This window comes from Neofelis nebulosa, chromosome 6, assembly GCF_028018385.1.
Source record: "Neofelis nebulosa isolate mNeoNeb1 chromosome 6, mNeoNeb1.pri, whole genome shotgun sequence".
In the NCBI taxonomy this organism is placed as follows: domain Eukaryota; kingdom Metazoa; phylum Chordata; class Mammalia; order Carnivora; family Felidae; genus Neofelis; species Neofelis nebulosa.
In genome coordinates this window covers 75,704,092-75,729,093 of record NC_080787.1, presented here as the reverse complement: position 1 = coordinate 75,729,093, position 25,002 = coordinate 75,704,092, and the positions used below count along the sequence as shown (strand labels likewise).

Sequence of the window (25,002 nt, the reverse complement as noted above, 5' to 3'; positions counted from 1 at the left end):
GTGTCTCCCTTTCTCTTTCTGTCCTTCCCCCACTCATGCTCTGTCTGTCTGTCTGTCTCTCTCTCTAATAAATAAACATAAGAAAAGAAAGAAAGAAAGAGAGAGAGAAAGAAAGAAAGAAAGAAAGAAAGAGGAAGGAAGGAAGGAAGGAAGGAAGGAAGGAAGGAAGGAAGGAAGGAAGGAAGGAAGGAAGGAAGGAAACAAACAGGGGGTGCCGGGATGGCTCAGACGATTAAGCGTCCAACTTCAGCTCAGGTCATGGTCTTGCTGCTTGTGGGTTCGAGCCTTGCATTGGGCTCTGTGCTGACAGCTCAGAGCCTAGAGCCTGCATCAGATTCTGTGTCTCCTCTCCCTCTGCCCCTCCCCTGCTCACACTCTGTCTCTGTCTCTCAAGAAGAAATAAACATTAAAAAAAAATTAAAAGAGGGGCGCCTGGGTGGCTCAGTCGGTTAAGCGTCCTTCTTCGGCTCAGGTCACAATCTCGCGGTCCGTGAGTTTGAGCCCCGCGTCGGGCTCTGGGCTGATGGCTCAGAGCCTGGAGCCTGCTTCCGATTCTGTGTCTCCCTCTCTCTCTGCCCCTCCCCCGTTCATGCTCTGTCTCTCTCTGTCTCAAAAATAAAAATCATTAAAAAAAATTTTTTTTTAATTAAAAGAAAACATAAAACAGAGAGAAAACCAAATTCCTGTAAGAAAAGCAACAAAAGTGTGTGACAGAGAATGTATGTATTTGGAAGGGCTGACAATCTATGACAGATAAGAGCAGTTTCAATTTTGGAGTAGATAAATTATAGAGGCAAATGGTATTATTCCCCAATTTTATTTTTTAAGAAACTTTGTAGATCACAGTTTCAATAGAGTTTTAAGTTAAATTATAACAGCTAGACACTGCAAAACTAGAGTGTTATAATAGAAAAAGCAAGGCAAACTTACCAATTATAGTATAAATGCTACAATTCCCTAAGTGTAAGTACCAGTTTAAATGCCATCCAAAAAAAAAAAAGAAGAAGAAGAAGAAAAAGCCAACGAATGTAGATTTCTTACATTACACCGAAAATGTTCAACTAAGAACACAAAGTACCTATGAGCTTTTTTCACTATGAAATGAGGTAATGGATTTCTTTCTTTTCACTGCTATTCTTAACAGCGAAAGCAAATCGTTTCAACAAAATAAAATCTTGAGTGAAACTCAAATAATTTAAGTGTATAAGGGGACACATCAAATAGGATTAGAAATGGAAAAACGTAATTATAAAATTTAATCTTGCTCTCTCCAGTTCATGTAGAAAGGAAAATAATAATGCCAAATGAAATGAAATATGGTAATGTGATTTATGAGGTATATACAGTATTCAGGAATGTTATATTCTTTAAAAAATGTTACACAGGTGGGCAAATGTGAAAGAAAATTCTTGAAATGTTATAAAATATTTGCAAGCTCAAGTTTAGAAGCTTTTCATCAGCAAAACTCAAATGATACTTTCTAAAGCATGAAGTTAGATAACTGTAAAATAACTATCCTAACATGAGGCATGGTTATACTATGAAAATGTCAGCATGCCAGGATTGAAGACCTAAGATTGAACTGCAGTTCTGCTACTTATTAGCCAAGTGACTTCTGGAGGTTTCTATGCTTTCTGAGACACAGTTTCCTCATTTCTAAAATGCGAATAGAAACTCTTAGCCTAGAGAATGGAAATGACTACATCAGAACACAACAGTTCTGACAGAAAGCCCAGCATAAAATAAACAGAAACTACCCCTCCCCATAAATACATTTCTATTGCCAATATCGTCTATACTTGCAAGTTACATACAAATTATAGCATCAATCACAGTTGTTTCATCACATCTGAAAAATATTTACAAATTCTGCTCAAACTCTGCTTGAGAAGATGCATGCTTCTCAAAGGCAAAGGCTAAGAGCCCAGTGATCTCATCAGCTTTGTGACCCAGATGGAGCAAGTTACTCTACCTTCTCCAAACCTAGTTTCTTCACCTATAAATAATGACACTGGTGTCTAATTAGCAGAACTGTTGTGAATACTAAAGGAGGTATGCACAAAATATGTTGTTTTAAACTCTTATTTACCATCCATTCGCCAGGCACTATGTTAAAACTTGTTCTATTATGTATATTATACAAAGTTAGATCAGACCCCAGTTATTATCTTAATCTTTCTCAAAACATGTCTAAAACATAAGTCTTACCAAAAATAGACCACGTAGCAGGGGTGATACTTTCAGGGTATTTTTTCCTACAGAAATTACCACTTTCTCCTTTAATTTCTTTCACTGAAAAACTGAATTATTATTACATTATTGTTATCACATTTTGTGCTATTTTTGAAATGTAATAAGATCATTCAACAAATATTTACTGAGTATCTTCTCTATGCTGTACACTCTTCAAAATTCTGAAGGATACAATAATAAAATTCACAAAACTCCCCTGCCCTCATGGAACTCAGAGGAATCTTCCAAGAGCCACCATGCAGGACAGTAGATGCAGAAGTCACATCCCAAATATAGCATCCAAGAACCTAGAACTCTCTCCAGTTAGCACAACTAACTAGTTGTGGTCATGACAAAGAAAATCCTATAGGAACGAGGAGCTGGCAAAGGTGGACCCAAGTTCCAAATGGTCAGCCTTCCTATTTTGGAACAGAACAACTGTTCTTATCAGACAGGGTGACCTTGCCCTCCCTGTCTGCATTCTTGGCAAGGTCAACCCACATCCAGAATAATTCCAAACTAAAAATGATAATTTCATTACTCCTAAAGGAAAGCATTTAATTTTTACCCCAGACAATATTAAGTCTAAAAAAAGATTTTTGAATCATTTCTTAAATAGATTTTTGATATTAGAAGCTTATTATAGTCATGAAAGAAATATACAAAATGTTAAAATTATTTATAGTCTACATCAGAAAAATATATACCACTCTCAATAATTAAACACAACATGGCAAATCAGTAACACTTTTAAACCTAGATATCCTTGCCGTGTCAAACAGACATATCATCTGGACATATTCTTTGATTACATGTGTTTACAAAAAGCTTATTTAGAGGGTGAAAAAGAAGAGCAGAGGGAGGTTCCTAATTTGTTTTCAGCCTAACAGATCATCAGTTCTGATTTGGGTTAGATTATAATATGTGTTCTAGGGAAAAAAATGCTCTCATACTATTTATTCAGAACTACAACATAAAATATGCTTAATTTACAATGACAGAGCCAGGCCCCACTATGGAAGCCTGGTTTCCATGAAACTTGGCTTAAGAGAGGCCTCTAGTGGATGTAGGTAATCATTAGCTTTTCTTCCCACCCCAGCCCCCACACTCTAGTATTGCTCTAGTTCTCATTCATTCTCAGATTTTCTCTCTCCCCTATACCTCACAAACTAAAATCCTCACGCCAAAGAGCTAGTATTCAATCAGTGAACTATTCAATCAAGTCCAAGAAATCAAGTAAAAACAATGTATATAACAGGTAGTACTAAACCATTGTAGATTCTCTAAAGACAAATTCTCCAACTGCCCCATAAAACCAATTTAGAGCCATTCAGTACAAAGTATACACCCTAAATATTACCTTGCTAGTGTTGGCAATCTTAATAAAAATGAAATCTAAGGTAATCTAAAATCAACCCTATGAAAATAAAAATAAACTCAAAGGCTACAAAATTACAATTAAAGTCATAAAATATAACCCTTATGAGTTTATCTTGATCTTCAATGGTAATATGAGTCTGCTGAAACTGTTTTGCACTATTCACAAATACACTAACACCAGGTACAGATATAGAGAGCAAGCAAACTTGGTTCTTTATATATAAATGATTAGACACACCCAAATGACCAAGGTTTAACTTCCCAGTTCTGCTCCTGTAATAAACCTTTCCTTTCTTATTGAAGGACTCAGCTCCCAGAACCTCCTGCCGTGACCCCAGCTGCCAATCTCAGAACCTGCCTTACCTTTATCCATGGTCCCAATTTGTTCTTTTTTTTTTTAACGTTTATTTATTTGAGATAGAGAGGGAGAGAAAGAGAGAGAGAGTGGGAGTGATGGAGGGGCAGAGAGAGAGGGAGAGAGAATCCCAAGCAGGCTCTGAACTGTCAGCACAGAGTCCCACATGGGGCTCGAACTCACGAACGCTGAGATCATGACCTGAGCTGAGATCAAGAGTCAGATGTTTAACCAACTGAACCACCCAGGCACCTCACCAGGGAGGTCTTTTAAAGCAAGAATGGAAAGAGCTGGAGTGCAAGGACAGGAGAAGAGGATGTTAAATCCTCCCTCCTGACTATAGTCACTTCCTCAGGCTACAGTGCAATTACTTCCAGCTGCTATCCCACATTATAGTATCACAGAGGCCTTGCCCTGCTCCTAAGATGCCCCCAAAATACTAACACTACAGATACCTCAGCATGAAGCCAAAGAACAACCATTTGCATCGATGGGCACATCACCATCTTTCGGGGCGGAAAGGGAAAAGAGAGGGAAAGCAAGAGAGGTAGAGAGAAGAGCAAACAGGTAGGGAGGAAGTTCCTGTCTACACCATTTCCAAAATTTAAAAACGTAATGACCCATCTCCTGAGTACCTCTGAAAAAGTAGATTACTTTGGGGGAGAGGGGAAAGCGGTGAGGCTTTGAGACAGTGTGTTGTACCAGTCTGTTTGAATCGACAAAACCCCTCATAGGAAGCAGTGCATAATAGCTGTGATGGATGTTAAAAGTCACAGATCACTCCTGAGACCAGTAGAGAGGCCAAAGGGAACAGGCCCAGGCTGAACTCTTCCAGCTCTAAATTCCATAACAATGACCCACCTGCAAAGCAGGCAAGGAAATAAGAGGAGAAAGGTTCTGAAAAGCCCAAATTAGTATCATAAGGTTTGAAGAGTAAAGCATGTGTTCTTGATTCATGAGAAATCATTACAGGCCTTCCCTGGCCAATGTACAAGTCTCAGTTATAAAGTCTGGTCATCTGGATCCCATGCACAGCTGGTGATGATATGACAGCAAAAGATAAAAGAACACTTAAATTTAAAAAGGCTTAAAACCATGAAATTAAGCACAGAAATATATCCATGAAGTAAACAACCATATACCTTAATAAATGTAAACGTCTTAACACAGTGTAACAACTCATGTTTGTTTGGACTAAATTATTTTCAAAAGATGAAATTATATACATTATGTTTTCCTTGAGAAAGTATAAGCGAAAAGGTTTTGAAAATATTGACATGCAAAAGGTTAAGTAGTTTTGAAAGCTGCTACACAGAAATAGTGACTCTCATCTATGCAGAAAATTAAAAGAACACATTTCTCAGAAATTACAGATAACTGAGGTTAAGTATAGTCAATTTCACTTTGATTTTTAGAATAAATTGGTCCTATTGTAATGAGAATTCAAATGATAATTTGTATATACCATTATGAAAAATGGACAACGGTCAAGAAAAATAAAACAAATTAAAACTAAGGTCAAACTAAAACTTAAAAATAAACGCTTCAGCTTAAAATAAAAATTTTTAAGTTTATGTATTTATTTTGAGAGATAGTGTGCACATGCTCATGAGCCGGGGAGGGGCAGAGAGAGAGGAAGAAAATCCCAAGCAGGCTCAGCACAGGTAAGCCCAGAGCCTGACACAGGCTTTGAACTCACGAACTGTGAGATCATGACCTGAGCCTAAATCAAGAGTCAGTCACTTAACCGACTGAGCCACTGAAACGCCCTGACATAGATTTATTCATAAAGCAATATTTTAGAGTTACTTTTTACGCATTTATATAAGCAACAAAAATAAGAAAAAGTACCAAAATCAAAACATTTCAATAGTAAACAGTTTTCATAGCATATTATCAAACTTTCTTTTGCTGATATTCGTATTAATTCCACAGCAAATATCTACTGAACACCAGACCTATGCCAGGCATTTTTTCAGGTACTGAGAATTCAACAGTGACCCAGCAGACAAAAGCCCCTACCCTCACAGAACTTACCTGCTAATGGGGGAAGAAAATAGACAGTATAAATAATAAAGTTACGTAATAGGTTAGATCATTTAATCTCTCTAGAAAAAAAAAAGGAAGAAGGGGTAAAACGGAGTCTTGGTAAAAGGGATGGGATCTAATATTAAGTAAGCAGGTCAAAGAAGGCTTGAATGAGAAAATGGTATTTGAGTGGTGACCTAACACATTGGCTTGGCTGAGAGTCCATGAAGAGCATTTCCTGAAGAGGGATGGATGATGGGGTGTGGAATGTGGTGAGACGAAGTAAAACCCTGTAGACTTTGCTAAGAAACTTGACCTTTCCCCTAAATTTAATGGGAAACTACTGAGGCCATTTGAGACTAGAAGGGAAATGATGTGACTCACATTTGAAAGCATCAGTTCTGCCTTGGGCAAGTAAAGTGCAGAAGCAAGACTAGTTTGAGGCTATGGCCAAAACCCAGGTGAGAAATGCTCACAGTGTGGACCAGGATCAAGGGTAACAGCATTAGAGGTGATGGTCAGATTTTTGGACATATGGTATAGACAAGGCAGCAGGATCTGCTTTGGAATTGAATGTAGGCAGGCAAAACATGAAAGGGAGAAGAAAAAAAAGGCTCCAAGGAGTAAAGGCAAACCCTTATTTATTTAAATAATTAGCAGAATTTAATCTTCAACTAAAGTAATGCATGTCAAAGCTCTGTGTCAGAGCTCTCTTCTCTTCTCCATAAACATGGAAATCACCCACACCTTATGAATTGTCATTTTTCTTTTCTTTTTTGCACTTTTATGTAGTTGATTCTATGTTGAATGACAATATTATTCTTGAATCCTGAGTTTCTTTCAAAGACTGTCATCAAGTGCTTATTATCCATAGGCAGCGTCTCTGAATTTCTACACATTAAAAACAACAGCAACAACAACAACAAAAAACTTCATTTCAAGCTGGACAGCACCTCACACCTAACTCTATGCCTGGCCATTGTTTGGTTGTTGTTTTTTTTTTTTTTTTACTTGTAGCTCGCTTTTTAACTCACTTTGAATGTGGTCTGTATCTCAGCAGGAAAGTCCCCTCAAGCCCTCAACACTTAATCATGGTTCTTATACCTGGGGAGCTTGGGAAGAACAGCTCTACTTAGGGGTATGGGTTTCTGGCTGAATAACGGAAAAAACTCCTCCTGGTCAGAGCACACCAAAGCTCTAAGTCTATAAAAAGCTAACCAATGGCAGCACAGCAGTCCATCTTCACTCCAGTACAACGCGGTAACTACTATAACCTTGTAACATATCTTGACTTATGGTATGTGCGTCGGTTGCTTGCATCTTCTCTAATTTCTCTGAATAATATTTTGTGATTTTCTGTGTAAAGCTGTTACATATGCATCACTCAATTTCTCCCTAGATGTTTGATTCTTTGATATTTTTGCAAAATGTTTTCAATTTATTTTCTATTTGTTGCTGGTACATAAAAATACAGTTATTGTATATTGACCTTGTTTCCAGGGGTGTTGGTACACTTAATTCTAATAATTTGCCTACCGATTCTTGTAGATCTTCCTACATACAAATCACATTATCTATGAATACTAAGTTTTACTTCTTCTTCCCAATCCATATGATCTTTGTATCTCTTGCGTTTATGTATGGACATCCTTGTTGCATTCCTGGATCTCAATGGGAAAGTGGTCAAAATTTCACTAGGAAATATAATTTTCGCTGCAGGCTTTTTATAGCTCTTCATAGCTACAAGATAAAGTTACCCTTTATCATATTAGTAGAATTCCATTCTATTTCTAGGCTACTAAGAAATTTTCATTATGAACGGATATTGACTTTTAACAAATGTTTTTCTGTATTATGAAGATCATCAGGATTGTTTTTCCCATTTTCTGTTCATGTGGGAAATTGCATCAACCACTGTGTGAATGTTTATGAATGTCAAACACCCTTTGAATACTTGAAATAAACCCTCAGCTTTGTCTCTTGATATATAGCTGGATTTGACTTTCCAATATTTTGTTTCAGATTTTTACATCTACATTCTTAAGAAAAAAATGTCTATTATTTTGCTTTATATACTGTCAGAAACAGGTTTGATATGAATATTAAGCCAGCCTTATAAAAAGAATGTGGAAGTTTTTCCTCTTGTTCTATTTTCTGTAAGAATTTGTATAAGAATTGTGTTTTAAAGAATTCACCAATAAAGCCCTATGAGTCTAGGGTTTTCCTTATATAAGCATTAATAAAAATGGATTAAATTTCTTTGATATATGACTATTGAGATTACCTAATTATTATTTTGAAAACATTATATTTTTGCAGGAGTCTGTCCATTTCACCCAAACTTATTTGTAAAATTATTCATGATATCCTCTCAATATCTTTCTATTGTCTGTATTCTCTGCTTCTTCATACCTGATATTTGTCATTTGTTTTTGTCCTATTTTTTTCATTAGTCTTCCTAAAGGTTTATCAAGTACATTAATCTATTCAAAGATCTAAATTTTACTTTATTAAGCTTCTCTATTGTACATTTTCTGTTTTACTGATTTCTACTTTTTATCACTACATTTATTCCATTTTCTCTAGGTTTGATTTTCTTTCTGGAATGGAAATTCAGATCATTAATTTTTTTGTTCTTATTCCTGTTTTCTAAATATATGTATTTGCACAGTCATACTGTTCTGTCTGAGCATGGCTTTAGCTGAACCTTGAAATTTTTGATATGTAATAACTTCATAACACTTCAGTATTTTTCTAATTTCTATTGCAGTTTACAACACATGATTTAAATTTTTTTTTTAACGTTTATTTATTTTTGAGACAGAGAGAGACAGAGCATGAATGGGGGAGGGTACAACCCATGATTTAAACGTAAATTATTTAATTTGTAAAAAGTTGAGGCTTTTCTGGTATTTTTTATTTTAATTTCTAACTGAATTCCACTGTTCAAACATACTCTAAATGACTTCAAACTTCAGAGGTTTATCATTGTATGTTTATGTCCTAGCATTTGGTTGGTTTTGATAAATGTTCCATATTCAATCGAACTAGGCATATTGTGGTGATCATTTCATAAGGTATATGAATATTGAATCACTATGTTGTACACCAGAAACTAATACTATATGTCAATTATTCTTCAGTGGAAAAAAGAAAAAAGAATTATTCCTTATATAGTTGAGTACACAATTAGGACAAGTTTAACTCTTCAGATCTTCTATATACTTACTGATATTATCTGCTTGTTTGATCAGTTTTTTAAGAAGGGTGTCAAAGTGTCCCACTATGATTGTGGATATGTCTACATCTCCTTTTAGTATTGTGTTTTCTTTTGCTTTATGTATTTTGAAACTATGCTGTTGAGGACATAATAGATTTAAGATTGTGACATCTTCAAGGTAGATTGATTCCTTTAGCGTTATGAAATGTTCTTTATTTCTAGTAACACATCTTGCCTTAAAAGCTTTATCTGAAATTTGTATGGCTATACCAGCGGTCTTTTTTCCATCCCTTTCAAACTTTCTGTGTCCTTATATTTAAAGTATCTCTCTTAAGCTACACATTGGTGTTATTGATTGATTGATTGATTTTTTTAAAGAGAGAGAATGAGTGGGGGAGAAGGGCAGAGGGAAAGAGAGAATGTCAAGCAGGCTCCATGCTCAGCACAGAGCCTGACACGGAGCTTGATCCCACCAACCTAGGATCATGACCCAAACCAAAATCAAGAGTTGGACGCTCAACTGACTGAGCCACCTAGGTGCCCTATATTGGTGTTATTTTTTAATGAGGTTTTTAATGAAGGCTTTTATTAGATTTAATCCATTTGTGTTTACTTACTTACATACTTGGGTTTATATCTATCCTCTGTTTTCTATGGACACACCTCTTTTGCTTTTTAGGTTTTTGGGTTTTTTTTTTTAAATATATATTTTCCTGGGGCGCCTGGGTGGCGCAGTCGGTTAAGCGTCCGACTTCAGCCAGGTCACGATCTCGCGGTCTGTGAGTTCGAGCCCCGCGTCAGGCTCTGGGCTGATGGCTCGGAGCCTGGAGCCTGTTTCCGATTCTGTGTCTCCCTCTCTCTCTGCCCCTCCCCCATTCATGCTCTGTCTCTCTCTGTCCCAAAAATAAATAAAAAAATAAATAAATAAATAAATAAATAAATAAATAAATATTTTCCTTTCTTTTAGTTTAACCAAATATTTCTATTAATCTATACTTCCCTTTTTAATTTGCTGGAAATACACTTTCAATATTATTTCAGTTGTTAATCTGAAGGTTACAACATGCATCCCTAAATTAATGTAATCTGATAAAAATTTTACATTTAATAATCCTAGAACAATGGAATATTTTAACTTCATGTAAGCCCCATTCTCACTGTCTTCAAGGATCATTTTCCTTCTGCCTAAAGAACTCCCTTATAGTATTTCTTTTAGTGAAAATGTGCTGGTGATTAATTCTCTCAATTTATATTTGTGTAAAGTATTTTTTACTTCATTTTAATTTTAAGAGTATATTTTCACTGGGTATAGAATGTTACGTTGGCATCCTCAGCAAGTTAAGATGTCATCCCATTGTGTACATGAGTGTGGGTTTTTTTTTTTTAATACATCGTTAGAGGTTCACAAATCTTCTTGACTATAGTGATGTCCTGAAGGTTTCATGAGAAATACTTCTTATATTGTTTCTGACCAATTCATTCTCTCTTTTCCTTCTGGAATTCAAATCATATATGGGACAGATCCTTTGACCAGATCTCCAATGTGTTTTATGCTCCCTTCTGTTTTAGTCTATTTTATTTTCACCCAATCAATCAAACTGTGCTTGAGTTTAAACATTTTCTATATACTTGCCTTCTAGTTCATTAATACTATCATGTTCTAAGTCCAATAACTTTATAAACGCATCCACTGAGATGTTATTGACAAATATTTCTTTGGTTCTAAAATGTTCTCTCTCTCTCTCTCTCTCTCTCTCTCTCTCTCTCTCTCTCTCACTCACACACACACACACACACACACACACACACACACACACACACACAACCAACCCTCTAGGATTATTCTCCACACTCTTACCTCTTTTGTTCCTTTTCTTCCTCTATGTTCCTAAACATAAATAAGTCCTTGTCTGCTAACTCCAGTATCTGGATCACCTGTGTTTCTGCTTTCTATTGTTTGTGTTTTTTCTTGGTTTTGAATCAAATGGTCCTGTCTCTTCATATACTTAGTAATTTTTTATTGAATGCAGATTCATAGAGGTTCCAGATGATGGGAGGACTGTTTCCTCATTCTGCTGGGCAGACAGAGCATAAGGTAAGTTACATTAATCCAGGAAAGGAACTGAGAGGGGGTGAGACTGCTGCGGACTGGGGAAGCTGTGATCTACTTCTGGTTTGATTCATATCCTAAGACCTGACTCTACAGCTTTCAACTGAGAGTATGATTGGTCTTTGACACTTTAGTCTCCAGTGATGGCTTGGCCTTTTAGGTATTTATTTTCTGCTTAGCGCCCACCATACACAGGTTTAAAATTTGGCAAATATCTTTAATGGAAGACTAACTGTGTATTTAACACATACACACACAATCCCACCAAGTTTCCCATTCTGTCATTGCAACCCAATCAAATATGGAGTCTATACACTTGGATTCTCAATTTCTAGTTGAAACTTACTTGGCAGGTGCCCCCAAGTAAAAAGAGTCCATTTGCCACTCACTTCAGGGCCTTCAACTCTCCTCACTGATGTTCTCCCCCACCCCACTCATACCCCAAATCCTCGGGGTAGGTCTTGGTCTCCTAGGCAACTCAAAACTCAGGAATTTTTATTCTGCTTTTTAGAGGTTTCCAGCTTAGCCCTTTAATATCAGGTTCAGAATTAAATAAATGAACTACGGTTCTTAGATCTACTCAGGTCTCCAATTTTGTAGCTCCCTGGAGCAACATTCAAAAACTCTGCTGCTTTCTGTCCCCAAGCAATTTTTCAAAATTATAACTTCCAAACAATGCTTCAAGGCTTAAGCAAAAAGTAGGACTATGTTTTTAAAAATGCAGTTAAATTCAGACTTCATTAACCAATTCCTCAACTGTCCCAGAGTCATTTTACTATGCTTAGTGTGCTAATGTGTATTTTCAATAAGGATTTTTTTTTTTACCTTTAATAGGCTTTTCTTGATTAGGTTTTCCAGAAAGATGCATTTTGGTGCTGAGCTTAACATGTCATGAACAGAGTTGAGGGATCTGATTTTATCATAAGACAAAAAAAAAAAAAAAAGATAAAACACAGCACTAACTGAAAGAGATAATAAACATAAATTTTGATTACCATGGAATTCATAAAGAAAAACTTAACTCTAATTAAACAACAACAACGAAAGCCTCACTTTTAATGAGGTTTAGCTATAGGGCCCTCTTGTTAAAGTTATCTCCAAATCCTAGAAAGATGCCAAGTATCAAAACTTTCCTTTGATACATGAAAGGAAAAAACAAGATCACCATGACCAGCAGGGAAGAGAGTCAAAGAACCCAAAGTAATCAAGATATGACAAGCTGGCTTTCACTGTCATAACTGGAGGGTCATCAACCAGACAATGGCAAGATGAAAGCACCCGAACACAAGACTACAGTGAGGATGCTGGCGACTCAGAGGTTTGATGCATCACCTTCTCATTGCAGCAGCGGTCTCTAGTCTCCTCTTTCATCTTTTCCAATAGTAAAGAGCCCTAAGGAAATAGGACCTACATTCCAGGACCATACAAAGGTGCAACCAGTAGATTTAATAAAAGGAGGAGGGGGAGTTCCACACAAGCAAGTGATGTAGAGAGAAATGTAAACAAATAATTTCCCCCTTCTTTTTCCTCTCTCTTCATTACCTTCCCAATTATCAGCTTGGAGTGTTGTTACATTTGTGTTTTACCATAAGCTGCTACAAACTCTGTTTGGACATATAAAAATGTAAATAAAGTTTAAAAGTACTTATCCTACCCATATATCAGTACCCCCACTGTACCATAACAAAACATTATATTCCCATACAAAAGCACCTTTCACTTTATAAATATAAACTCCAAGAATAAGTGGGGTACAGTTGCAAAAAAAGAAGCCCATTCTGGGGCAAAGGCTATCAGTTCCAGCTTTCCATGATTTGGAACAGCTGGCTACTTAAAAGAAAACCCCGCATCTGACTCGATTTGAAAAAGCCTAAAGAAGCATTACTTTCATGCAGTTACGAATAATTCAACCTAAAATACTGCCCTTAATGATGGAAGCTACAAATATAAAGACTTAGAATATTGTTGAAACCATTTGTAACCATGTCCAGTGTTTAGATGATGTCAAGTGAGTCCACGGAACATTTACTATAACAAATCTTAAATCTTTCATTAAATTATAAAACAATCTTTACCTAAATATAACCTATGCTGTACTTTTACATCAGTAGTAGTTGCAGATTTTTTTTCACGTGACTAACCTAAGAAACAGCCTATAAAAGCTAGGAGAATGCTAAACTTCTTTAAAAATAATAAATGTTTGGGAATGCAAGCTGGTGCAGCCACTCTGGAAAACAGTATGGAGGTTACTCAAAAAACTAAAAATAGAACTACCCTACAACCCAGCAATTGTACTACTAGGCATTTATCCACAGGATACAGGTGTGCTGTTTCAAAGGGACCCATGCACCCCCATGTTTATAGCAGCACTATCAACAATAGACAAAATATGGAAAGAGCCCGAATGTCCATTGATGGATGAATGGATAAAGATGTGGTATATATATATATATATATATATATATATATATATATATATATACACACACACACCACACACAATGGAGTATTAGTCGGCAATCAAAAAGAATGAAATCTTGCCATTTGCAACTACGTGGATGGAACTGGAGGGTATTATGCTAAGTGAAATTAGTCAGTCAGAGAAAGACAAATGTCATATGACTTCACTCATATGATGACTTTAAGATACAAAACAGATGAACTAAGGGAAGGGAAGTAAAAATAATATAAAAAGAGGGAGGCGGACAAAACAGAAGACACTCATAAATATGGAGAACAAACTGAGGGTTGCTGGAGGGGTTGTGGAGGGGGGGATGGGCTAAATAGGTAAGGGGCATTAAGGAATCTACTGAAATCATTGTTTCACTCTATGCTAACTAATTTGAATATAAATTTTAAAAAATAAAAAATAAAATTTAAAAAAAAGTGTTTTTTGTTTCCTAGAAAATAATCTTCTAGGAACTTGTCTTACTTAATTTTATATGTCTATTAGAACACTCGCTAATGTAGGTACTCAATAAATGCTGTGAAATAAACTGGTAAAAAAAAAAAATCAAGATACATAAACCAGCCTCTGCAGAATTAAATTTCTGGCTTAACTTTTAATACTTCATGGTCATTTCCCTCCTTCTTTGTCTTATACATATATTCTAAGAATACTTCTAATAATAAAAAATTTTAATACTCCTTAAAAAAATAAATGTAAAATACCCTCAGTCTTATGACTCACTTGTTATAACAGTAAATCAAGGAAAAGTAATATATGCAACATTACCTAAACTTTAGTAGATACTACCATCACAAAAAAAAGGGCTTAATCTTCCTTACATACCACAGTGGGAATGTTTATCTGTACGTTAATATGAAAGATATCAGTTATAGCCAAGTAAATGGGAACCGAACTATATTCTTGAGAAGGGACTACCAAGCGGTTGCTTAGACAGAAAACTAAGAGCAGCCAGAATCCCACAACATAACATTTAAACTGTGATTCACAGTATTAAGACCGTGCAAAGAGGGGTTTTTTTGGTTTGGTTTTGTTTTGAACATAATCCATCTCCTCTCTTTTGGAGAGGAGACAATGAAAATTTAGCCAAACCATTTAGCAGACTATATTAAACAATGCTTATCAAATCCTAAGTAGTTCAAGTGATAAATAGTTAAAAACACAGGTGACTTTCAACATACCTGAAATGCTCCTATTTGCACTACTCCAGTTTTGTAATATTTTAAACAGAGAACTATGGAAGGGAAAAACTGTCAAGTGATTGGTTTCCTTGAGCATTAAACTGATTATACACCACATGCTTCTGTCACGGTGTAAATTTTTAAAGTTTTCAATCAGGTGAAAGTGCTCATGAAGCTCAAAATTTCAAAACAACTCTGCAAACTGCCAGTAAATATTCCCCAAGAGTTTAAGGAAATGACACCCTATCAAACTGTATTCATACCTTGCAAACTGTATCCATGTCCCAAGGTAGTATGGTCTTCAGATCAATGACTTCACAAGACACTCCAAGCTTTTCTTGAGCCATGGAAGCCACCTCTCGCATGACATGAACCTGAAATAAAAACAGCAGAGAATAACTAGAGATTGAGACCTGAAAAACTAACTGAATTCTGATATCATTAATAGAAACAGTGTTTAAAGTCAGAGAAACTGATTTTCATGAAGAATTAAACATCTTAGACATGTTGAACCCCATATTCTACCAAAATAATCAAACACAGATGTCTAGAAAACGGTTGGAAAGATGTTCTCAAAGAAAAGGAGAGCAGTCATTGATAGAGACATTGATTCTAAAGATATCAGCATTCAGAAGGTAAAGTCACAGGAGTAGGTTGAGTTTCTAGAGAGGGCATGAGGAAGGAGAAGTAAAGAGCAGATTGTGGAACCCTGTAGATGACCAACATTTAAGGGGAAAATAGAGAAGGAGGAGCTCACTTTAAAAAAAGAAAGAAAGAAAGAAAGAAAACAACAACAACAACAACAAAAAACACGAAGAAAACTCAGGAGACAATATCTCCCAGAAACTAAAGAAGAAAGTGTTTCATAAAAACAGCAGCCAATATCATACACCATAGCAATATGGGATAAGGGTTGGATTTAATCATTAGAAAATTAGGAATGTTAGCAGAAATAATTGTAGTAAATTAGTGGGAACAGAACTCATAGGTACAAGAACATAAGGAAGTTAAGGAATTAAATATAGGTAGTAGAAAATGGTTGTTCAAGTTTAGTGATAAAAGAAAGGAGGAGATGTACTGGTATTTAAGGGAAAAGCAGGGTAGAGAAAAGGTATTTTTTAGATAGAGAAGAAATACACACCTTTTTAAATTTTTTGCAATGTTTACTTATTTTTGAGACAGAGAGAGACAGAGCACAAGCAGGGGAAGGGCAGAAAGAGAGGGAGACACAGAATCCAAAGCAGGCTCCAGGTTCCGAGCTGTCAGCACAGAGCCCGATGCGGGGGCTTGAACTCATGAACTGTGAGATCATGACCTGAGCCGAAGCTGGACGCTTAACCGACTGAGCCACCCAGGCGCCCCTAAGAAATATACACCTTGTTAATAAAAGGGACGTGGAAAGAAGAAAATGAAGATGCAAAAGAGAGAAGGGACTAGCTGGTAAGTTATAGACCTGGAGAAGGTAAAAGAGAATATAATCTGAAAGATTTGTAGAGGTAGGTATAAAAACCAGACACCTCTTCTTTTGAGTACAAAGAGAAAGAAGAAAGGAGTGGCAGCAGACATGGAAGGTATGAGGAAAAAGCAAGTTATAGGACATAGTATCCAATACACTAACTTCCCTATTACAAAGAGAGGCAAGGATGCATGCTGCATGAAAGGGATACAGATACAAGATTTTCCCACTGGAGGTAAGAAACCAGGAGGACTGGCTCTCCAAGCCAAACATCGAGTGGAGAGGAGAGTAGGAGGTTGTGGTATTATAAATGATTTCTATTATTTTCGTTATTTAACGTTGCACCAAATTTTCTAAAAATAAGTATTTCCTTTACACAGAAGAAAGAAAAATGGACCATTTCTTTAAAGGAAGGAGAGAGAAAAGTCAAAGATAGAAGTCTATGGCCAGAGGAGCAAAGAGTCCCGAGTTTCAAAGTCTGGAGGCAGGGCAGCATGACAAGCACTGGGAAAATGGAGACAGATCAGAATTGAGGCTCGCTGGAACAGAGGAAGGTATAGAACTCAGACGCTGGATCACTAGATGTCCCACGTGGCCAGCTACATAATCACATGAGATGGCAGCAGATGTGATGAAAAAGACACCAGGTCAAGTGCAGAAGCCAGAGTGAGTGATGTATAATATGTGCCTCAAAAGAAACAGTTTTGAATGAATCCATTTGCATAAACTCAACAGATTTTAATGGCTTTACCACATTCATATATATTTTAATATAACTGAATAGGCACCTCACTTTCAACCAGAAATCAATACCAAATACAGATGTAGCACAAGCAAGACTAAAATTTGAGACAGAAGAAAAACACTTTAAATTTTTATAGTATCAGGATTAAAAATGAGAGCTTCCAAGCACAATATGGACATTATTGGTTCTTATAAATGTTACTGACCTGAGTGCCCCAGGCAACTAGAGTAACATCACTCCCTTCCTGTATGACTTCAGCCTGGGACAGGGGGATGTGGTATGGTTCTACAGGAACCTGTTCAACTGAATATGTAATGGGGGAAAAAAATAAAAAGTTATTTTTTTTTCATGTGGCATTTGTGCATAAGAGAATATAAGAATTTCATTGTGGCAAAGCTTTATTTTACTCTTCCCCCAAATTCCCTAAGTTATTTAAAACAGAAATAGCATTTATTATATGGCTCCATGACATCACTACACATATGAAAAAGTACAATGTAAATGTATAAAATATATCAGCTATCCTGTAACAGAAGAAGGACTTTGGACAAAAACTAATCAAATCTTACTTAAAGTTAGGGCTTTGGTCAACAATGTGTCAATATATGTGTCAACTGTAATAAATATGCCATACTAATAGGAGACGTTAATAATACAGAAAACTGCATGTGGTGTATATGGGAACTCTCCTGTACTATCTCCATACCTTTTCTGTAAATCTAAAACCATTCTAAAAAAAATTTTAACATGTCTGCTAAAACTTGATCAGACTGAAATAAGTTCTCAGACAAGTTTTCTATCAAGAAGCAAATTTATGGAGGTTTGAAAAATGAAACATACATAGTAGGGCCAAATATTTAAGCATATTTTATTTTTGCGCCTTACATCTATGAACACTTCATCCACTATGGCAGCCGACAACACCCTAATTTTCAGAGCTGAATCCTGTAGATCTCGAAGAGATATGCTAAAGCAGCTCTACCGGGCTCAAGGAAGCATAAGCCACTGGTATCCCAGAGAAAACTATTTCATGATTATTTCTGCCCAACCAAACACAAGCAATATAGAGTTGACTGAATTCCAGAGGAAATCATAAGGTGAATTTTTAAATGAAATTGAGTAGGAAGTTGATGGAATTGCCCCATTAGGCTAGGAAGCCCTCTTGAATTCCATGTGAGAGCAGTGAAACAGCAGAAGTGGTGGGGAAAAATAGTTCCCTTTTGTTGACTTTCCCCATAATCTTTTATCATTGTTGTTTTAATCTTTTTTTTTTTAATTCAAAGAGCAAAGAAGAGTAAAAAAAAAAAAAAAGGTTCCCTCTGAGCCCCAGTTAGTTCTTCCAACTCCACTGCCCAGAAGTAATCAATACCAACAACTTCCTGGGTGTCTGCGGGGACAGCTTTCATTCTTTCTGTCATCCACGCTTCTTAACCCTCTTCCTAAATTGGGGAAATGCCCCATCTGATGAGGCAAGGCACTTTATCCACTACAGAAGTAAGGTCCACATATGCACTTTCTCAGCTTCCCTTGCAGCTAGGGCACAACATGTGGGCTCTGCCAATCAAAGGCAGACTCTGAAATGGAAGCTGATGACACAGAAGAGCAGCAAGTACCCAGAACTCATCCTAGAGTATGGGTAACAGTGGAGGCAGATCCAGCATTCAGATTCAGTGGTATCAATATTCAAGACTGCAGTTCCACATCCACCAATAGGTGCTGGGGCATCTTTGCAAAACCAGTTATGCGGTGGAATTTTGGGTATTGCTTTAGACATATGGCCTCTAAGCCTGGCTCTTAGGCACTGCAAAGATATCTCAGCTATCCATTATCCTTCAATAAATCTTTTCTGCTTTTATATTGGCCAGAGTTGATCTCGGCTTGAAAGTGAAGAACCATGACTGATTCAGTGTCTTTTCAGATATTTATAATAGTCAAGTATGCACACTTATCAACACATGTGAATCTTTTTTTCCACATATAGAATCACATTGTACACCCTGTTCAGAAGTCTTCTATCATCTCACTATTTTTTCACATGGCAACATATCTTGGCCATGTTTTCATGTCAAAAATATAGATTTTACTTATAAATGATTTTTAAAAAACTACCAAATTTAGGGGCTCTGTGCTGACAGCTCAGGGCCTGGATCCTGCTTCAGATTCTGTGTCTCCTCCTGTCTCTGCCCCTCCCCCACTTGTGCTCTGTCTCTCGCTGTCTATCAAAAATAAATAAATGTAAAAATAAATAAATAAATAAATACTATCAAATTTAATGGTACTATTCTCAGTGATGTGGAAAGTTTTTTCTTTTCTTTTTTTTATATTTCCAATCCAATAACATTTCTATAATCAATGCCAGAGAAAGAAATGAATATTTTTAAAATCACCAATACATTTAAACTATACACTAAAATCCACAAAACTACTCAAAGCAGATGACAAGTAAGCTAACTAACAAACATGAGACACAAGCTGTGTTAGAAAACTCATAAGCAGGGACGCCTGGATGGCTCAGTTGGTTAAGCATCTAACTTTGGCTCACAGTTCGTGAGTTCAAGCCCCTGCATGGGGCTCTGTGCTGACAGCTCAGAGCCTGGAGCCTGCTTCAGATTCTGTGTCTACCCCTCTCTCTGCCTCTCCCCTGCTCATGCTCTGTCCATCTCTCTCAAAAATAAATAAACGTTAAAAATTTTTTTTAAAATCATAAGAATTAAAAGCATTTCTTTAAAAGTTCTTGTGTAGCACACAAATTATGTTGAGCCAGATACTTCCATCCACACCAGGAGTAAGCAAGTCAATTTTTATAAACAATATTTTACTGGAGTACAGCCACATCCATTCATTTATATATTATCTATGGTTGTTTTTAACCTACAACAGCAGAATTGAGTAGTTACAAAAGATAGCATGGCCTATTGGCTAAAATTCTTACTACCTCTTCCTTTATAGAAAAAGTTTGCCAACCTCAATTCTAAACAGTGCTTTCAGAGGTTAATTCCAGCCCATTTATTGACAGCTTAAATCCAGTATTTGATCGACAGATGAACCAACAGATATATGGCTGGATAAAGGAACACACAGAAGGAAGACAAACATTCAACTGGAGTAGTATATTCTACTTAGCAGTTCTCAGTTGCTAAACCAAAGTGATGGTAGTTTGCTGATGATATCCAGCAAACCCGTGAAAGGTAGCACCATAGGCTCTTTGTCATCATCAAGTCATCTTTCCTAGGGCAGCAAGATCTGCATACCAATAGACAAGGCTTGAAGCCAGTACACACACTGTCTTTTCAGTGAGTCAGTGGCTGTCATTCAAGAGTCCCGTCTTTCCCGCCTTTTATATCAGTTGCCAGCTGATTAGCAAATCCCTGGAACGCACAATTCTAATGGCTGGCACACTAAAAGAAGTGGGTTAGCATCTTGGCCCACTTCCTCTGAGAAATTGCCAGTGAGTGACTAACTGCTTCATTGTATTAAATAAATTACCCAGCATAATAAGACCTCATTACTTTAACACTTAATTAAGGAATGAGATGGCAAACAAGACATTGTTCTCCATCAACAAAATTGTGCAGGGAATTATATTCAAGAAGAGTCTCATATTAATAACAACCAAAAAATCTACTAGAGTCACATAAATTTAATCCTGAGAGCCGGAGAATAAGAATACAATTTTAATATGTTTGTTTATTTAAACGTGGCACACAGGTCACTTAGAGGGTAAGCCGTAACTCACAAGTACCTTAGCTACCCCAATGTAAAAGATACTTACTCCAAGAGAAGCTTATTATTACAAATAAGCATTCTTGCATTCCTACTCCATGACTATGTGATTTTTGAAAGAGAACAGGTAAGAGGAGTTACAGCAGAAAACTTCAAGAACTGAAGAGCCCCTATACAGTCATATTACAGAATCCTGTTTTCATAGCAGTGGGACCAAATGAGACTATTCCATTTCACCAAATGCTGATTACATTCAAATCGTAGCACTAATGAATATTCCAGACAAACCCTTCAATATCAGATATATATTAACACAAATGTGTGACCCAGAAAAATAAGAACTCTAAAACCAAAATTAAAAAATGCAATTTTTTGCTCAAATATCAGATTTTTAAAACATACATTGGAAATTCCATATATATGTTTCCTTTGTAATTGCAAATGCACTTACAGTCACATTACATATATACTTACAGATTCATGGCATGAATTAGCTCATGCCCGCCCCAATTTTTTTCCTCATCCTCCCACTTTTTTCCTTCTAATTTTCTTGTAATTTGTTTTGTCATCTTAAACACATTTTTAAAATAAGGCTGTATATAAATGTATATACTATGTATTATATATTTTTATTCATTTAATAGTTATTGTATAGCCAATATATACAGGTATCACACAGCGTACTGGAATATGAAATTAAAAGAGGCAGTCCCTGTCTTTGACAAGCACATACTCAACTGGGAGGTATGAAGATGGGAAGACACAATCAGCAAACAAAAACAAGAGACAGTGGTAGGGATAAATTGCCCTAGGAATACAGAGGGAAGCAACAACCTGGTTGTAAGAATCAAGGAAGCGGTACCACCATGGAGGGCACAATTGACAGGGGTCTTGGAGATGATGAGAAAATACAAAGGGAATTCTATGTAGAAAGCAAAGATGTGTACAAAGAAATGGAGGTGTGAAGTTGTGTGTGTGTGTGTGTGTGTGTGTGTGTGTGTGTGCGTGTGTGCGCATCTACAAACACCAGTCAACATACATTTATGTGCTGTTTCAGGTAAAGGGGAAAGCTTTAAATTATATACTAAAGTCCCCAGGAAAACCTTTTCAATTCCTTCTGGCTTCATATATTAATAACACATGCAGAAAGTGTCTGCAAGAAATAATAACTCACTCTTAATGATGCAAGTTTCCCTGTGAGGCACAATATTACCATTACAGAGATAATAGGGTCATTTCTCTGCCCTGGCACTAATCTGCAGTAATGCTAGTTTCCTCACAAATGTGAAAGTCAGTAGGGCTTTATTCATGTTGCATTATACATGATGCAGTGATAAAACATAAATGTTCTTCTTAAAAAGAAACAGAGTATATTTCTAAAATGTTACTTCAATGCTGCCTGATTACTAACAACATATTGGAAATCTTCATACCTGAGAAAGTCTACCGAATTTGTCAGAATTTACAGTCTAATGGGAGAGGGTAGGAAAATTCACCCAACCAAGAACCCAATTCCCAACCCTGTCTGTGCATCTAACTAAATTGGTGATCTCTTAGAAAGCATTGTAGCACTTTTATGCCCCAGTATCCCATCTGTAAACTGTGGAAAGCAGTATTTGTCTGTCGACCGTGTCATAAGGACAGAATGAGGACATATTAAGTTAATCACTGTGGTCATCCTTTCAGTTCTTAGGAAGAAGACAGTTTTATATTTGAAATAATTCAATGTCATTGTTATAGTCATTAAAACTATAAACTTTTCATTCTAGGAACGGTTATTCTTACTACTATTATCATTTGCTGTATAAAACTGATATTTAACCATCAACCAGTATCTCTGTATTATAATTATTATTTTTCCAAATAATCTTTCAGGTGAGGCTACTAATTATGATCACACTTTTAACAGTTTTCACTTCCATACCAACAACTCCTCCTAACACTGATGTTAAAGGTAAGAAAATATATGAACAAGAAAACTAAGTGAATTTTTTTGGTATAATTGTAGTAATTATAGTAATTACTATAGTAATTATAGTAATTGTAGTAATTACTTTTAAATTATTCCCCAATTTTCCCATCATCTCTTCACCTCAAAATACTGAAAATCTAAAGATTAACAGTCTATATGAGTAAGACCAAATCAATATACTGTTACCAATATTATTTGTCAATATGAGCTGTCCTTATAATAGTTGTTATAATATTACTATCTAATTAAAAGACAAAATTAACTTTTAATAAAGAATAATTAAGTACTAAACTTTTCATACTATTTTAACCGGTGGTGATTATTGGGAGCATGTGTGGACAGCATAGACTGATACAGTAAGTCTCAATATCAAGGGAGTAAACCAGAGAAGTCTCTTAGAAGGGACAGTGATTGAAGATCACAGCCACATGATAACATAGGTCTTCACACCATAAGCATGTCAAGGTCTTACGGAGAACTAGAGTAAAAGGATTGCAGAAAAGTGAGAAAGCAGATGAACTAGAGCAAATAGAGAAAACCACAAAAAAAGATAGATCCTGAAGAATGAATATAATCAGATGCACAAAAGCAAAAGGTTGGCATTCTAAGCAGTAGGGTAGTATATACAAATAACAGAAAAGTCAAAACAAGCAAGCTGAGAACACCATCATGTGTTATCACAACGTGATACTCTGAGAAGGGCACAGCATCACTTCAGGGGTATCCTTGCCCAAATATCTACATAACCTGAACTTAATCATGAAGAAACATCAGACATACTGACTGAAGGACATTCTACCAAATGTGAAGGTCATAACAGACAAAAAAGACAAAAGAATGGTCTATCCCAAAAAAAAGGAGACTAAGGAGACAACAATAAGTGGAGACTCTGGAGACGCCTGGGTGGCTCATTCCCTTAAGCACCTGACTTTGACTCGGGTCACGTGATCTCACAAATAGATCTGTGCTGTGAGTGAGTTTAGAGCTGCACTGACAGTGCAGAGCCTGCTTTAGATTCTGGGGCTCAATCCTACAATGGTGAGATCATGACCTGAGCCGAAACCAAGAGTCATACACTCAACCAACTGAGCCGCCCAGGCACCCCGAAAACATAATCTTAATAAATTATTGCTGGGGTGCTTGGGTGGCTCAGATGTTTAAGGATCCCACTGGATTTTGGCTCAGGTCATGATCTCGTGGTTCGTGAGTCTGAGCCCCATGTTGGGCTCTGCACTGCCAGGGCAGAACCTGCTTAGGATTCTCTCTCTTCCTCTCTCTGCCCCTCCCCAACTCGTGCTTGCTCTCTTTCTCAAAATAAATAAATAAACACTTTAAATAAATAAATAAATAAATAAATAAATGTTATTTTCCCTGAAACCAATCAAGATTTAAATCTAGATTTCTCATTGACCTCTAGCAATTCACCCTCATTTTCTCAAATTAAATTTTTAGACATTAAATGGGCCTTATATTCAATAAAGCAAATATTCTTTAAACTCTCCACATACATATCACCCTTTGTTGGTCTCTGTGTGTTGTGCTGTGTGTCACTCCTTCATATCTTTCTTTTTCTTTCATATAAATCCCCTCATATCAAATTATGGATTAAAACTACCTAATTATGAAGGACTCCAGGCATACTTACACAGCCAGAAACTATGATTTGTAGTCTAGTGGCTTAAGTCAAATATCATTTACTTAATAGTCACTTCATAATCCCGAGTTATATTCAATGCTAGAGATAAAAAAGATAAATTAGGTAGAATCCATAAATTCAAATACAACACTGACGGATGCTAAAAAGTATTGATAAAATTAATACATATTTCAAGTTATTAAAAAACTTTTTCCAGCTGCAATTTTTATAAGCCTGACCACTTTATTTCTATCTGTGAAAAGTATGTGAAAATTACTAAATATAACCCTAGTGGTCTTAAAAATTTAGTGCTTACTATCTAACTTGTAAGTATAAGTAATTTATACATCTTTAACTTTTTGTTCAATGCACACTCACATATATTAAACATGAAAACTCCTAAAGAGCTTTTTGTGTGCCTTGTATTCCTAATTTAAAATTCTTTAGATCAGCTATGAAAATATCAACTAAAAACACCCCATCTGCTAATCAACAGT

At 36.2% G+C, this 25,002-nt stretch overlaps 1 protein-coding gene across 4 annotated transcripts in view; it reads right to left on the bottom strand.

The window, feature by feature from the left end:
- BCKDHB (branched chain keto acid dehydrogenase E1 subunit beta) overlaps positions 1-25,002 on the bottom strand; it is a 205,763-nt gene that overhangs the window by 123,126 nt on the left and 57,635 nt on the right. For 2 of the 4 annotated variants that reach the window (XM_058734547.1, XM_058734546.1), the window contains exons 7-8: positions 17,380-17,477; positions 15,237-15,347 (exon numbers count right to left, since the gene is read on the bottom strand). In XM_058734547.1, the coding sequence (XP_058590530.1) occupies positions 15,237-15,347; positions 17,380-17,477 (209 nt within the window). Of the gene's footprint in view, positions 1-11,210; positions 11,291-12,150; positions 12,236-15,236; positions 15,348-17,379; positions 17,478-25,002 lie in introns of those variants that run through there. The other 2 variants (XR_009263089.1, XR_009263088.1) reach the window with 2 other exon arrangements.